This window comes from Mus caroli, chromosome 12 (genome assembly GCF_900094665.2).
Source record: "Mus caroli chromosome 12, CAROLI_EIJ_v1.1, whole genome shotgun sequence".
Classification (NCBI taxonomy): domain Eukaryota; kingdom Metazoa; phylum Chordata; class Mammalia; order Rodentia; family Muridae; genus Mus; species Mus caroli.
The window spans coordinates 4,916,224-4,933,597 of NC_034581.1; the positions used below are offsets into that span (position 1 = coordinate 4,916,224).

At 40.9% G+C, this 17,374-nt stretch overlaps 1 protein-coding gene across 3 annotated transcripts in view; it reads left to right on the forward strand.

The window, feature by feature from the left end:
• The window catches only part of Ldah (lipid droplet associated hydrolase), an 85,432-nt gene that overhangs the window by 15,320 nt on the left and 52,738 nt on the right, over positions 1-17,374 (forward strand). For all 3 annotated transcript variants that reach the window (XM_021178871.2, XM_029484715.1, XM_029484714.1), the window contains 2 exons: positions 5,460-5,603; positions 16,988-17,160. In XM_021178871.2, coding sequence (XP_021034530.1) covers positions 5,460-5,603; positions 16,988-17,160 — 317 coding nt within the window. The remainder of the gene's footprint in view (positions 1-5,459; positions 5,604-16,987; positions 17,161-17,374) is intronic.

Sequence of the window (17,374 nt, forward strand, 5' to 3'; positions counted from 1 at the left end):
GGCTGTCTCCCATTAAGGGTTGAAGTTTCTTTCTGAGAGTGACTCTAGTGGAGAGTGAGGAGACAGACTGCTTGGGGATAGTAGAGTAGCCTATATACTGAATGAAAGGAATTAAATTTAAAAAAAAGTATATAAATTCTTCAGCAGCTTCACTATGAAATGGCAGACATATTGAGAGTACAGTCTGAAAGGGTCCAAGATTCATCTGCAGTCCTCAGAGTTAGGGGTGCTTAGGATGTTAGTTAGCCACTTCCAGCTAATGAAAGGACCTACGCTTCTAGTTCTTACAAGTAGTGCCTGCATGGGAATCAGCGCCTGAGGACACAGGTCCCTTTGCCCTGCCACCGATTTCTGATGCAGAAAAGCTGGAGGTGTCACAGTCATGCGTAAAAGAGGAATTTGTTGCTTAAACTTAATACAAATAAGTCCTTTTGGATTTGATAACTGTGATGAATTCTGGGGCAGAGGTAGTGACTCAATCCAGCTGGATTTTGCAATCACTTAACATGGGCATAACAAGAGGAGTGTCACTTAAGTATCCCGTTTCTCAGGGAAGACATGAGTGGCTGAGAAGGGTTAGGGTGGCATTGGCAAGTAAGTCTTAACGTCTGTGAAGTAGCTGAGTGAGGTAGGCTGCCCACTGAATGCCCCGCCTAGGGGACTCGCTTTACTTATTGTCTCTTCTGTGTATTCTGCAAAGACCAAAAATATCACCTCTGCCACTGAGGTGTGTGAGGTATTACAGAGTAGTGAGAGCTCTACTCACAAGGTTCAGGGGCAGAATGCCCACAGGGAAGCCATGCTTCCTGTGTGCCGAGGAAGTAGAGGAAGCTGTTGCCAGGTGCACTGCAGATGGAGGGAAGTGGGACACATTCCTGGTTCCATGGTCTCTTTCCTCTGTGGCCTCAGTCATTTCTGTCAGATTCCTGAGAGGCCTAGGCTTATTCTGCTCCTTAGTTGGTGGCATTCCATTACCCTGTCTTTGGGAGCTCATCTACAGGAACTGTCATGAAAGTTGGGGTGCGTGTTTACAGGTGAAGGCATCTGGAGTTCTGTGGCCTCTCCAGGTGTGCTATCTTCAGCAGCCTCCTTGTGTTGCACTGTGTGTTGCTCTCTAAATGCTATCCATCCGTGGTTGTATAGAACCTTCATTTTTCAGAAGGTTGCTAAGAACAAGGGTAAAGAGGTCAAACCTGCCCAGTCCTCCGAGATAGGTGCAGTGAAATATGAAGACGGTGGTAAGTGGATCCCAGAACCACACCAGCTGAGAGGAGAGAACCTTGCCTACACAGAGGTAGATAAACTTGGTGGAGAAATGGTCAGCATGGTGGCACATGACTATGATCCCAGCACTTGGCAGGCTGAGTCAAGAGGACTGCTTGGAGTTCGAGGACAGCCCTGGATGCATGGTAAAGTACCAGGCCAGGATGTTCTAGAGTGTGAGAAACCCTGTCTTAAAGGTGAAAGAGAGGGTAAATACAAAGACAAGTAGACATTAATGGAAAGAGACTAGTGTCACTGTGTGTAAAGACTGTATATAGAGGGTAGGAATTCTGATTCAGTGTTTCATGGTCAGTATGTTTAAAATTGTACCTATATTACTAAATACACTCCTGACAAACTATAAGTTCCAATTTTACTCTAAGATGACTATGTGACTCATTCAGCTTATAAACATGATAAGTAAAATCTATTTTTAATGTTAAATGAATCCTGTCATCTACAGTCACTTCTACTTAGTCATAATGTACTTTTTAAAAACATCTTAATGGATCCAATTTGCTAGCCTTTAGATTCGAATTTTTCATGTGTATTCATTGGAATACTGACTTGTAGTTCTGTTTTTCTAGAAGTTCCATCTGGTTTTGGCATGAGGGTAATATATACCTCACATAACAAGTTGATAACTATTTCTTCCTTGTGTGTTATCTTGAAGAATACCTATAAACTTGATAGTATTTTTCCCTTTCAAATATTTGACAGCATTTAAAGGTGAAGCCATGTAGGTCTGGATTTGCTCATGAGATCTTTAATTTTTAAGCTTGACTTTCTTTAGTTCTTAGTGGGACCATTGAGATTATTGAAGTCTTCTTGAATAAGCTGTGGTGCTTTGTATCTTTATAGGAAGTTACCTATTTTATGTTTTATATATATTACTAAAATCATAATGTTTTCTAATTATTCTTATAATTAAAAAAAGGATTGAAACCTAATCATGCCTTAACTCTTAACCAGCCCCTGTGTTTCGTAGACTAAAAGGCAGATTTCTTACTGTAGTCTCAAGATGCTGACTAGGTTATCTCTCCCCCTCCACTCTGTGCAGCCAGGCTTTGGAATCCAGGTGTGTTCCTTGGTAACGATGTTATTGAATGTAATAGGAAGAGCCAAGGTCTGGGGGACTTGTGTTGCTTTAGTAACTATGCTCTTTACTGCTTCACTGCCTTTGTCTTACCTTCTGGGCCTCAGAAAAGTCACTTCCTCAGACCTTGGGTTTGTTGTTTTTTAAGTCATACTAATACCTATCACAACATCCTATCTATACTACTACCTATCGCAACATACTAATACCTATCAAACACTTGTTTTGTTTGTAAGAGTTATGCCATTGGTGAATCAGCTCACCCACTTGGTTATGTGTGTATATTCCCTCATACTGTATAAACCCCATGGAGCTCCTGTGTGCCTATGTATGGCACAGTGACTTCCAAACAGCAAGTTCCCAATGCAAATGTAATGGTTAAAATAATATACAATGGAAGCTATACAGTGGGAATAGGGAAACTGAGCATATTGTAGTTGGCATTTGACTTGATGATAATAAAATAGTATATTAAAGTAAGAAGAATTAATTAGGATCCTATAATCAATAAGAGGATGGGCTGGAACCTACACTGCCAAAAAAGCCGTTCTATAGTGTGCCGTTACCTTGTGCTCAAAGTGTTTTTGCATAACCTGTCTTTAGAACGGTTGAATCTAAATCATTGCTTGTAATAATTCTAACAGCTTCTGTTTACTGATGGTTAGTTTCTATTGCTGTGATAAAACACTATGACCAGAAACAAATTGGGGAGGAAATGGTTTATTTTATCTTATAGCTTTACCTTCCATCATTCAAGGAAATTAGGGCAGGAACTCAAGGCGGAAACTGATGCAGGGGCCATGGAGGAGAGCTGCTTACTGTCTTGCCTCCCTTTGCTTGATCAGCATACTTTCTTATAGCACCCAGCCCAGGGATGCTACCACCCACAGTGAGCCGGTTACTCCCACATCAATCATCACTCAAGAACATTGCAGCCCAGGCTTGCCCACAGGCCAGTCTGATGGGAGTATTTTATCAATTGCAATTCCCTCTTCCCAGATGTCTTTACCTTGTCTCAAACGTTACACAACCTGTTTGTTCTCACTGCCACATCAAATGAAGACTGAGTTAGAACGTGTAAACACTAACTTCAGGTACAATCTTCCTGTGCTCAGAGGGTTAGCAAGTAACACCTCTAGCATATGTTGACTATGTGGCATTAAAATGTGATTTGAGGATAGAACACGCTCCTGGGAGGCCACAGTCAGTAAAATTTTTGTAAAGTAATATGTAAGCTAGGCAGTGGTGGTACATGCCTTTAGTCCCAGCACTGGGGAAGCAGAAGCCAACGGATCTCTGTGAGTTCAAGGTCAGCCTGATCTACAGAGAGAATTCCAGGACAATCATAGCTACACAGAAACCCTGTCTCGAAAAAACTAAGGAGGAGGAGGAGGAGTAATTAAATATAATTTCAATCAGAATCCCCAAAAGAATTTTTAAGTGGAACTAAAGTTTGAGACCAGCCTAGAAAGTTTTAAACAAAGAGAAAGGATTTGCCCTGCCAGTTACTAAAATATGAGCATGTACACCTGTATGGTGTGTGTGTGTGTGTGTGTGTGTGTGTGTGTGTGTGTGTGTGTGTGTAAAGGTGTATAAGATGGAATGTTTTACAAAGGACTAAATGACAAATAAATTGAATTATTTGATTCCAACACAAGAAGTTCCTGCAGAGGTTCAGTGCTGGATCAGAAGATGCTCCTATGGGGAGGGAGGGGGTGCAGAGGGGGATTGGGACAGAGTTAGCGGTGTATGACACTGGCTCTTAGATGGGAAGATGTTGAGTGCTGTTCTCTACTTAATGCTCAGCAGCAGCATCCCCATTGGGAAGGTTTACATTTATAAAGAGGGGGCAGACACTCACAGACAGCATGGGTGCCGCCTTCTGTTGATAGTCCCCTTCTCCCTTCCCTCATCTGCAACTGCACAATGACTGCAAGCTGACCATAGAGCACGTTTGAGAACGTTTTCATGTTACTTGGCAAAGTTGCCAGTTAACCCTACTGTAAGATGCTCAAAACTTAAAGCTTTCGGTCAGAATACTACAGGAGCATGATAACAGTATGAACAATGAAACCGTTACAGAGTGCCATGATTCCAGAAGGCTGTACAAGGGGAATAGTTAACACCTATATAGCTGTTACCATGTTTCAAGTCATGTTAGAATATGCCTTAATCTATAAATTCCCTGAGCATCATGTACATTTATACATCATCCTGTTCTGGAGGGGAAGTCAAAGCATAGAGAGAGTAAACAACTTCTGAAATTTACAGTCCATAGGGAAAGCCAGTCTGCCTGCATTCTTAACCATTTTTACTGTGCTGCCTATCCAAGGAGCTACAAAATAGGAACACTAGGTGTAGATGCCAATCGTGATTCAAATACCATCGTCACAGATGTGTTCAGCCAAAGTAGAGAAAACCCGACAGAATGAAGAAATCAGGAGACATCTATGACAAGGACTACAGACAGTGAGAATGTGTACAGATGAGGAGTGCAGGCTAGATACCCCTACTTCATTGTCTTTCACCCTGCAGCCGTAACGTATTCATTATTCTGTTTCTCTGTACCTAACCCATGTCAAAAATACATTCTACATTCTACAAATAAGTCACATGTAGTGTTTATTTCAGTCAGTGATCATCCACATACATATACACTACAAATACTTGTGGTAAGTGACAAGATAACACTGAATAAACTCCCTTGAGTTTTCTAAGATTGTGGCATTGATTTGACTGGCATGGGTTGGTTGGTTTGTTTTGTTATTGATTTCTTCTAGTTTAACTTTGGTACAGGTTAATAACTTAATAATGATCTGAAATGCCATAGGTCTGATCTTGAAATGCCATAAAGACAGGATTAGTGGTTTGGGGCTTCAGCCAGGTGACAGTGGGAAGCCACATAAGGGTGACTTAAAAGGATATTTCTGTGCTCTGATTTGTGGCTTGAAGATCTTCCTTGTGATACCTAAGTATAAATGTGAATGTTACTAGATTTGTAGAGAATGGTATGAGAAACTCTGAGCCACCTTTTCTGGCCTGTACATAACCTTGCATAGGTCTATTGCTCTTTCAAATCCTGAGTCTTTTCTTTCCCTAGGTAACCCAGGCTACTCCCCCTTCTACGTGCCATTTGCAAAGGCCTTGTACACTTTGATGAAGAGCCGCTTCCCAGTATGGATAATCTCTCATGCTGGGTTTTCGGTGAAGCCCAAAGACAAGAAGGTTCTTACAGCACCACAGGGTATGTCCTAGTTAACAGCTTGTTAGCATTCACAGTTCACAAGCAAAAGCCTCTGCTGTGTCCTGAGACCCAGGGCCACATTTTTATAAGTTTGAGAAGGGAGAGCTGGGCTCCTGTGTGGTGGTATGCTAGATGGTTTGTTAGGGAAAGGATGGCAGTGTAGCATTGCACATATTTGCATTTTACCAATAAGAATTCTCAGATGTTGACTTTCCTAAAGTGTTTAAGTAAGAGAATACATAATTTAAATTCCCTTCAAATGTTAAGCGTATGCCAAGGGCTTTTCCCCTTGGTGGTTGGAGGGAGGTAAGGACTTCTGTCTTGCTTCGCTCCTGGTTCTTACAGACCACTTCTTCTGAATTAAAGACACAGTAACATTTTACCTTTGTATTTTTTATGATTATATATTCTTGATTCTCTTTGAAATTAATATACAGATTTCAATACACAAAGTTGTACTTTACAAATGATCTCAGGTGATATTCAAGGCTAGTTTTGATTAATTAATTTTTAATTGTACTCTGGCCACTCACCATCATATCAGATGTAATTATTTTCTATTTTAAAATGACTGGTTATGATTATGTATGTGAACTCTTCTGAGTACTCTCTGAACATTAGTGTATTCAGGTAGATAAATAATACCAATTTATCTTGTTCATAACTTTACAGTTTATAGATGATCTCTTAGTTCTAGTGACTAATGCATGTTTTTATTCATTTTTTTAAAGTAAATATTGTATTTTTCAAATTAAAATGGTATGTACCTGTTAGGTAAAATTTGTACAATACAGAAGCTAAGTAAAATGTTTTAAATTGCTGCTTTATAATTTAAAATTGGAAAAGAATATTATAAATTATAATGCTTTGATTTAATTATGATCAAAAATTGTTAACTTCAAAATAAGTAAACACTGGCACATTAACACCAAGAGAAGAGATCCTCTAGTACTTTACTGCTGGGTACAGGAGCCCAGGCATCTTGCACAGACTGAATGAAGCCTGTGGTTTTGTTTCCCTTTGTAAAACTGCAGTGATGAACTGTGTATCTTAGACCTGACTAATGTACTTACTTTTTTCATAAAGGTACTGATGAACATTATTTATGTACTGCTGGTTACAGTTCAGAAACATGCACAAGGAAAGGATCGAATGCAAAATTCGCCCAAAATAAGTAGTAGACTTCCAGTTTCATCTCTGACCTGTAGGGCTTGGACTCTACCACTCCTGTCCTCACATCCAAATGTCAGGCTCTCAAGAAAACAGGCCAGGGTGTGTACAGTCTGGAGCAGTGGCACCGCTGTGAAAGAACAGCTCACTTGGAAGAACTTAGGCAAGCCTTAACCAGTAGAACACACAGAGGTGCAATGCGGAAGGTTTGAGAGTGAAGTGGGAATTCTCAGGGGCTTCCCAGGCTCCGTGAGAATTCCCTCCAGAAACTCCCTCTTCAGTTCTTTGTCAGTGTTAGGGCTCTGGTTTTGGTTTTGGTGCTTGTTTTTTAGTTTGTTCTTTTTTCTTTTCTTTTTTTTTTTTTAAGATTATTATTTTACATGTTTGGTGTTTTGCCTGCTTGTATGTATATCCACCATAAACATGCTTGGTGCCTAAGGAGGTCAGATCAGAGATACAAATTGGTTGTGACCCAACATGTGGGTACTGGAAATTGAACCCAGGTCCTCTGCAAGAACAAGTGCTCTTAACTTCTGAACCAGCTCTCCAGCTTTGCTTGTTTAGGTTTTAAGGCAGGACCTCACTAAATAGCTCAAGATGTCTTTAAACTGGTAGTTTTTCTGCCTCTCCCTCACAGTGGTGGGATTGTAGGAAGAAGCCAGTTCTCAATTACAGTTTAGATTTTAAATGTCCCCAAAATGTTCTTCCACTGGGAAGTGGTCTCCAGTGAGCCGTTTTCAAACACACTTTAGTGCCTTCGATAGGTGTATGCCAGGAGGGCTCTGACCTCATGAATGAAACACTCCATTGAGGGATTGATAATGTAATGGAATCCTGAGAGGTGGTAAACCTTTTGTGGAGTAAGTAGTTTAAGTTCATTGGGGACATGACCTTGGAGGATGTTTTTTTTCCTTGTCCTCTTCCTTTCTCTTTTTCTGTCCTAGTCCCCAGCAGCTTTGCTCTACCACTCTTGCTGAGGTGGTCTGTTTCCCAATACCCAAAACAATAGGGCCAGACAGCTGTGGGTTGAGATCTCTAAAACCAGGAGCCAGTCTCTATAAGTACTTTGTCATGGCAGTAAAGCTAACACAGTGATTATCTGAGAATATCTTCCAAGGACTTCTAGGGGAGGGAGCAGGAGGAGGGATCACTTTGCATCATTCCCAAAGAATTCTCAGTAGCAAAAGCCTACTCTCCAATGGATGAGACCCTGCCAGACCTTGTCTAACCTGAGGAAGGGCCTGCTAGCCTTCTTGCCTCACATAGAGAAGGATCTGAAAAGCATTGGCTCTGATCACAGCACAGAATCTCAGACCCCTAGATTATATTAACTATACAGTTGTAGAATGCTTCCCCTGCCCCCATATTTTACACTATGTTAATAGCCTTTGACTATAATAAAGGTGTGTGCACTGCAAGTTACAGGACCTATTAAAGAGGTCTTTGGGGAACAAACAATGGCATGGATGAAATCAAAGCCTCTAATAAATATTAAATGTAGCTCAGTTCCTGGCCACATGCCAAGAATCTATTCACTTCAGTTCCCAGTACTGGTACATCATGTCCAACTTTAGTCAGAAAAGTTACAAGGCTTTGTAAAGGCAAGAGAAAAACGGTAAGACCGAACAACAAATTGTGAACCATAACCAAATTCAGATGTGCCTGTTGCCAACTTTAAGCTTATCAGATAGAACGTTTAAAATAACTATGACAATTAATAAATTGAGACTCTAATGAAAACTATAACATGCCACAAAAGAATAGTGATCCAAGTTGACAGTTGGATAATTTTTTAAAGAAAGAATAAAAAGAAAATACTAGAAAACACTACAACAAAGATGAAAAATGGCTTTCATGGACTTGCTATTAGGCCCAGTGTAGCTAAGGAAAGGATCTGTGAAATTGAAAATAGATCAGTAGAAACCTCCCAAACGAAAATGCAGATAGAAAAAAAAAAAAATGTGCTCTTGAAGATGAGGATAGCTGGGCGTGGTGGCACACACCTTTAATCCCAGCACTCGGGAGGCAGAGGCAGACAGATTTCTGAGTTCGAGGCCAGCCTGGTCTACAAAGTGAGTTCTAGGACAGCCAGGGCTATACAGAAACCCTGTCTCGAAAAACCAAGGAGAAGAAGAAGAAGAAGAAGAGGAAGAAGAAGAAGAGGAGGAGGAAGGAAGAAGAAGGAAGAAGGAAGAAGGAAGAAGGAAGAAGGAAGAAGAAGAAGAAGAAGAAGAAGAAGAAGAAGAAGAAGAAGAAGAAGAAGAAGAAGAAGAAGAAGAAAGATATCTAAGAACTATGGGCAGTTTCAAAGATCCAACATCTGCATAATTACAATACCAGAAGATGGAGGGGGTGGAGAGAGAGGAGAGGACGGACAGAATGGAGAGGATGGACAGAGTGGAGCCAAAGTAATGGAAGCACTTAACTCACACAGTACAACTCAGATGCAGGAAGCCTGAAGAACAGTGAGCAGGATAAATACTCAGAATCTTCACCTGTATGTCACATATGGAAATTACAGGAAACCAATAGAACCCTTGAAAAACAATAAAGAAATTTCCAAGAACCCTCTTGTTACACACAAAGAGGAGAATAAAGTAAAATGTTTAATTATGAAAGAAAAATATCAACCCAGAATTTCGAGTGTAATAAAATTATACTTGGAAAGGAAAGGAAAGAAAGTAGTGACTTTCTAAACAAAAATGGAAGAGACTGTTTGCTTTAGTTCTACCTTACAAGAAAAGGGAAGTGGAGGAAGAAACTCAAATCTGTAACAAGAAAGGAATAGCATAGGTTAGAGGGATGGCTAATCGGTTAAGACCTGCTGCTCTTTAGACACCAGAGTGTGTGTCTGTGTGTGTGTGTCTGTGACTGTGTCTGTGTCTACACGTGCACGTGCGCACTCACCCACACACAAATATAAAAAAAAGAAAAGCAAGGAAGAAATTACTAAGTTTTTAAAGTTCCTTATTCTAAATAACTGCTCAGGCTGGAGAGATGGCTCAGTGGTTAAGAGCACTGACTGATCTTCCAGAGGTCCTGAGTTCAATTCCCAACAACCACATGGTGGCTGTAAATAACTGCTCCATTAGTAAGTGATGGTAATATATGGGTAAGTTGATGAGGATGAAGAAAAACAATTAAGATCATTGTTATGTAACAAAACTAAAGGTAAAGTGATACATTGTAACTTACATTCAGCTTAGATTATGTACTGCAAATTCTAGGGCAACCACTAAAAAAATTATTAATAATCATAATACATTTTTTAATTAAAGAAATACCATGACATGATAAAAAGAAAATGGGATAGTTAAATACTCAATTAAGACCAAAACAAGTAGAAGAGAGAAAGAAAAAGAAACATCAAAATATAACACACTTAGCAGAGATGAAAGGGCTCAGTAGTTAAGAGGAATTTTCTTGCAGAGGACCCAAGTTGGGCAGCTCACAGTCACCTGTAACTCCAGCTCCAGGAAATCCAGGACAGTTTTCTGGTCTCCTCAGGCACCTGCCCTCACATGCACATACCTACACATAGACATTCATATATATACATAATTAAAAATTAAATCAAATATTTAAAGATTTAAAATTGTATATGATCATTTATCTAATTGTATTAATAATCAGTTTGAATATGAATACTTTAAAGGGTAGTCTCTCAGAGTAGATAAAAATAAGATCCAACTATCTGCTGTGTACAAGAAACTCTTTAAATATAAGAGACTAGTGGCTCCTTAGTGAAAACTAATTATTATCCATTCCCTTTGCTCAAACTTCTGAGTCATGAGCAGCCATCATGTCTTATTCATCCTCATCATGGAGAAAAAGACATATGTATAGCATAGAGAGAATTCTTAGTTATGGCAACAACAGCAGTCACAGTAACTATCCAAAGCTGTACGAAAATCAGAAGCAAATAAACACTCTCTGAGTAGCAGCTTTGAAACTGAAAACAGATGGGAAGGATCAACCAAGATCAGGGTTCTCAAACTCTGACATGCACTAACGTTGTTTATGAATGTAAATGGCCACTTCCCTGAGTCACTGGTTCAGTAGATGTGGGACACTATCAGAATCTGTATTTCTAACAACTTCCCAGAAGCCTTCATGCTGCTTGTGCTAGGACCGCATCTTCTATACCTTGGCCATGGATTTTTCCCTACTAAGTAAGCACTGGTGCACCCAACCAGTGAAAAGTGTCTGCTGTGAGTCCACATTTCCAGGAAATGTATTCAGTTTGTGTTTGAAACTGAAGCTTGCTTACTTGAGTGCTTATTGTTGGGACTGCTTCTGGACTTACTAATGAGTTAATGACTTAGCAATTACACTGAGCTCTTTGCTACCTAATGAGAACAGTGCCACCTAGAGGCATTAGCCCAGAGGGCCAGCAGATACTGAGTAGCTGGGTAGAAGGGCAGTTTATCACCACTAAGGACTTACTGATCCTCATCTAGGAGATGTTATGCAGTGCTGCAGGAGAATTAAGTAGAACTAGAGATGCCCGTCTCCACCTTCTGAGGTGACTCTTTCCATCTGTACCCTGAGGATCCCAAAAGTTCTATGATGCCAAGTGTAGCCATGGCCTTACCATCCTCGGAGACCTAGCAGAGGTAATGTAAAGGTCACACTTACAAGTGTGTGCCCTAGCAGATGGGTGAGTGCAGCAGGACGGTTGCGTCATTTCCCATCCCAGATGATGGTCCTGAGTGTAGGTGCCCTGACATGCAAGATATAGCCTGAAAACTACATGTTGACTGAAAGAGAGCTATGGCAGCACATCAAAGGTTGGCAGACATTTGGCTTCATACTAGCACGTGTTAAGATTATGAACAGTTGGAAATACTCTTCTGGTTGCAGCACATCGACAGAATCATAAAGTGGATATAATGACAGAGGAGATGTTCTCTGATACCACAAAGGGATGATTCAGGAAAAACTGAGACAAAATGTTAACAAGTTGGGACTTTAAAATGTTTTTTGGCTTTGACTCACTAGAACAGCTTACTCCGTGGCAAATTTATTATCAACTACTTCAAGTCTTTTGTTCAAAACATATAAAACACAAGCTCGGAACTAAAGCTGGTTTAGCTTTAGCAGATGGCAACATTACCTTAAAATTTTATATAGTCTTTCATAAATGATGAATTTGTCTCGTGCAGTTGTAAAGAAACAAAACCACACCCAATAGTCCTACAGACAGACAGAGAGACTGCTTTGTAAAGTTCTCTCCTCCCAGGAAAGTGCGTAGCAGAAGAACTTTGAGGAAAGATGTGCCCAAAAGTGGGGACAGTCAGGTCGGTGCTCATGACCACTAGAAATTCAAGCAAGTTTCCAAGTTAAAGTGCAGAGCTGGAGAAGAATCTAGAAACCAAGCACATTGTTACCGCCCTGAGGCTGCTAAGAGGACTGAAGAGCTTGACTCAGGTTTCAGATGTATGGGTGAGAGACACTCAATGAGTACCCTCACTGGAGATATCCTCAAATCAGAGACAGACAGAGACCTGAAATCCAGACAGTTCTGGTGACAGCATTTCCAATAAGAGGTCCTTGGGATGACCTACATGCTCATCAGTATCTGGATGTTGTGTCTGAAAACCCCAGCATCTTTCTAAGTGCACTGGGGGCTGTTGGCATGGTAGCATGGACCCCACAGCCAAGCATGCTGCTCCTTTCGGTGTTGTCCACATACATGTCCTGGTGCAATGTCCCATGTCATGCTTAGTTTGTGACAACTTCCTTTTCTAACCACTTTGTCCCATTTCTCCCTGGAGGCAGTAATAGCCTTCAAACTCCTCACCATTTCCAAGTATGACACTTTGTGCCTCTTGCTTTTGTTTACTGGTTCTAGCATTTGTTCTTCCTGCATTTCTACCTGTTCCTATATTTATCCAGTTGAAATCCTTAGTTGTTCATTTGTGCCTGTCAAGAGGAAAACATAACTTGGTGACTTTTGATTAAACACTCTGTTTGGAGAATAATAATTAAAATTATTTTAAAGATATTCTTGAAGTTCATAGATTATTTTTATTTGTTTTTTAAGTTAGGTAGCATTTGTAAATAAGTGTAAATGTCCATCTCTCATCCCTTCGGTGTGTCAAACACTTTGAGAGCTGGCAGAGTCTCACCAACATTTCCATCCAAGGAGCTTGCAGAACACTGAGCTGGGAATACAGTATGCTCCCAAAGTGTGAGCATGCCCTTTCACCTCAATAAACCTAGAGATAATAGTGAGAGGAAAGTCATTTGGATCTCTGAGTGAAGGAAGCATAAAGACTTGAGGGCCAGAGTTCTCACCCAGCTGCTTCTCTGATCTTTAGCATGAACCCACAAAGTCCTTTGGGCTTTCTATATCCCATTTGAGTAACAGCAAAGTAACTTTTATTCCAGTAAAATAGAAGCAAGATACCTGGGGACTGCATGTCAAAGTTCTCCTTTTTTCAAACATTAAGGTCAATATTTATACTTATTTAACAGTAAAGTTCTATTACCAAATGATGGCTAGCATTGCTACTCTTTTTAATATTATAAATAAAATAATACATAAAAAGGTTTCTTACATTCCGCTTCTGTTCTACCTTCATGAATTTAGAGTAAAATTTTCATTGGCTTTTTAGATTTTTTTATTATAATATACATGTATGGTAAACATTGTTTTTAAAGAATAAATTGTACACCCATTTTGATCAAAGAATTTCAAATGCAAAGTTCTGATTTCAGCCTTTTATTTCTCCTTGTAAGCTGTTTGATTGAAATTATCAGGGTATCCTTATTGAGTGATGGTGGAGCAAGATGGGAAAGTCACATTCACCAGTGAAAATAACTGTGTGAAAGGGGAAGGGCTCCGATGTACACATCCCAGAGCACAGCAGTGAATTATAGTCTTATGGTCACCAAAGACTTAGAAATACTGTTTGTGTGAAAACCGATAGTTAAACTTATGCCTAATTAAAGTTAAACCTAATGTTTAATCTGTAGTTAACTATACTTATATAGGAAGGTATGTATAGACTTATGCCCAACTTCAAATATGTAACTAAACGTATACATCTATGGTAGTGTTCTTGTAGTATTCTCTTGAATAAATTGGAAAGAGGTATAATGACACTTCTCTCAGTACAAATGATCACTGCCTTTCTGAGGTCCTTTTTTAAAATAGATTTATTTATTTTATGTATGTGAGTACACTATAGCTATCTTCAGACACACCAGAAGAGGTCATCAGACCCCATTACAGATGGTTGTGAGCTACTATGTGGTTGCTAGGAATTGAACTCAGGACCTCTGGAAGAGGAAGGAGTCAGTGCTCTTACCTCCTGAGCCATCTCTCCAGCCCTCTGAAGTACTTCTTAAGGGCTTCATGATTATATTTTTAATCTATTGGGGGAGGGGGACTGAGAAAATGGCTTCATGGGTAAAGTGATTGTAGCAGAAGCCTGAGAACCAGAGTTTGGCACCCCAGGACCCATGTAAAAGGACATGATGGCCTACTGCAGCCCCAGAAAGCAGAGGCAGAGACAGGCTTCCCAGGACAAGCTGGCTAGCCAGACCAATCAAATAGCAAGCTCTAGATTTAATGGAAAGCCTGCCTCAGTATATAAGGTTGAGAGCGATCAAGACACCTACCATCAATCTCAAGCCTCCACAAACATGTACACACATGTGTACCCACACACGTGTAAACACTCAGACCCACAAGCACATGTACATATGCAAAATAAATAAAATCTGTATTTCCTCTTCCTAGGCCGTGATCTCCTTGAAGGCAAGTGTAGTTTTGTTGTTGTTATTTTTTTTTAATTTTTCTTTCATTCAGTACATCCCTATTGTAGCTTCCCCTACTTTTACTCCTCTTTATCCTCCCCTAACTCACATACCCCTCCCCGTCCTAAAGAGTAGGTCTTTCAGGGACATCAACTGAACACACAAGATACTATATAAGACTAGGCACAAACCCTCACATCAAGGCTGGACGAGGCAACCCAGTAGAAGGAAAAGGGTCCTAAGAGCGGGCAAAAGAGTCAGAAACACTCCCAGTTCCACTCTCAGGAGTTCCCCCCTACCCCCAAAAAAAGAAAACCCAAGCCAACAACTATAACATACATGCAAAGAATCTACTGCAGTCCCATGCAGGCTCCGGGACTGCCACTTAAGTTACTGTGAGCTCCCTTGAGCCCCCTTAGTTGATTCTACCTGCCATGGGCTTGAGGTGTCTTCAACTACTCTGACCCCCACAGTTCCTCCTTCCCCTTTTGTCCTCAGGGGTTTCCCAAGCTCTGAGAGGACAGAGCAGGTGAGACCTCCAACCTGGGCTCTCTCTTCACCTAATCTTTGGCTGTGGATCTCAGCACCAGCTCCCAACAGATGCCAGAGTTGGTCTCTCTCATGACTGGACTAGGCACTGATCTGTGAATATATCAGGATACCCTTTTTTCTTTCTTTCTTTTCTCTTTGAACATTCTTTCTTTGCTCTCTTTTTTCTTTCTTTTTCCCCCTCCCTCCCTTCCTTCCTTCCTCCCTTCCTTTCTTCCTTCCTTCCTCCCTTCCTTTCTTCCTTCCTTCCTCCCTCCCTTCCTCCCTCCCTCTCTCCCTTCCTCCCTTTCTTCCTCCCTTCCTCCCTCCCTTTCTTCCTCCCTCTCTTCCTCCCTTCCTCCCTTCCTTCCTTCCTTCCTTCCTCCCTCCCTCCCTCCCTCCCTCCCTCCCTCCCTTCCTTCCTTCCTTCCTTCCTTCCTTCCTTCCTTCCTTCCTTCCTTTCTTTTTTTTCCCAGTTGTGTTTGGTTCTACCCTAGGTTTCTGGTCTTCTGAATAGTGTCAGGCATGGGTTCCTCCTGATGACCTGGGCCTCAAATTAGACCAGCCATTGGTTGGCCACTCCCACAAGTTCTCTGCCACCATCATCCCAGCACATCTTGCATACAGGGCAGATTGTAGGTCAAAGGTGAATGGGTTGGTATTCCAGTCCCACCATTGAAATCTTGCCTGGTTGCAGAAGATGGACTGTTGGGGCTCTGTATCCTTCATTACTAGGAGTCCTTACGAAGCATCCTTATAGATGCCATGAGTGTCCCCTGCACCAGGTTTCACATTGTCCCCCCATCCCCTCCCATTCCAGTCATCTCCCCATACGTTCACTCCATCCCTCCCCATGCCATTTGATCCCTCCTGTTCCCATCTGCACTTATCCCCAGTCCACCTGCAGATGTATTCTATTTCCCCTTCCCAGGGAGACTCGTGTGCACCCCCACCTCTCAACTCCCCTTGTTACCTACCCTCTCAGGGTCTGTGGGCTGTAGCATGTTTATCATTTACTTAACAGCTAATGTCCACTTGTAAGTAACTACATACCATGATTGTCTTTCTGGCACAGTGGGGTTAAGCAAATGTAGTTTTTTGTTGTTGTTGTTGTTTTTGTATTTTTTTAATTAGGTATTTTCTTCATTTACATTTCAAATGCTATCCCCAAAGTCCCCCATACCCCCCCACTCCCCTACCCACCCACTCCCGCAAATGTAGTTTTTAATTAAGTCTTGAAAACTCTAGAAAAAGAGTTAGAACAGAAAGAAAGGCTATTTCAAGTCATAGGTCAAGACTGTATGAGTTAACATTTAAGTTTCTATTTAAGACTTTTAAGTTCTTTAAATATAAACAGATTATTTAACATAGGCAGCATCACATGTTTTGTTAGTTCACTGAATATAAGCTTAATCCAGTGGTGCCCAGGGTATAATCCTAGAATCATATCTGTATCTCCTGGAAACTTAGAAAATTCTTGGCCCTCTACCCAGACCTACTATGTCAGAAACTCTGGTGTCAGGGCCCTGGTATCTGTTCCAACAGACCTTCCCAAATATTCTGTTACATGATCAAGTTAGAGAACTCCTGGCCTAAACTAACAATAGTTCATGGACTAGTTGGAAATCCATGGACTTTGAGAACATCTCACCTCCTCTCTGTCATAGGTCTGTGCCCGACAGTCTCACACATACGTCTGTGAGTTGAGCTGTTTCAGATAACGCTTCTTTTCCAGTTCTACGCTAAGGGTGGATTGTCAGTGCCTGTTGCTGTAGCTAGTCTGGTATACTTACTATACGCATGGTAAAGACTTAACTCTGAGTTACTGCTTTAAGCTTCAGCATTTTTGCAGATACGTTTTCTTCTTTAATAAGCTTGTTTACTTACTAATTAAAGCATGTTCATACTTTTGCTTCTAGAAGAGTCAAATGCTCAAAAAATTGAGGACGTCTATGGTCTGAATGGTCAAATAGAGCACAAAATAGCTTTTCTGAGAGCTCATGTGCCAAAGGATGTGAAGCTTATACTCATTGGCCATTCCGTAGGCACCTATATGACCCTTCACGTGATGAAGCGTGCCCCCGAGCTGCCTGTAAGTATGCTTTTGAAGGTGATTGTGGGTGCCTGATTGTGTTTTTGAAAAAATCCTCATCTTTCCTTTGATTTTTTTTTTTTTTTTTTTTTTTTTGGAAAGCAGAGGGGGGGGGGGGGGGTATCTACCTTTATCCTTATCTCTTTATTACCAAAGATGTGTTTAAGAAATTCCCATGATGTTCCAGTGAATAATAGTGGGAAAAAGGTTTTCT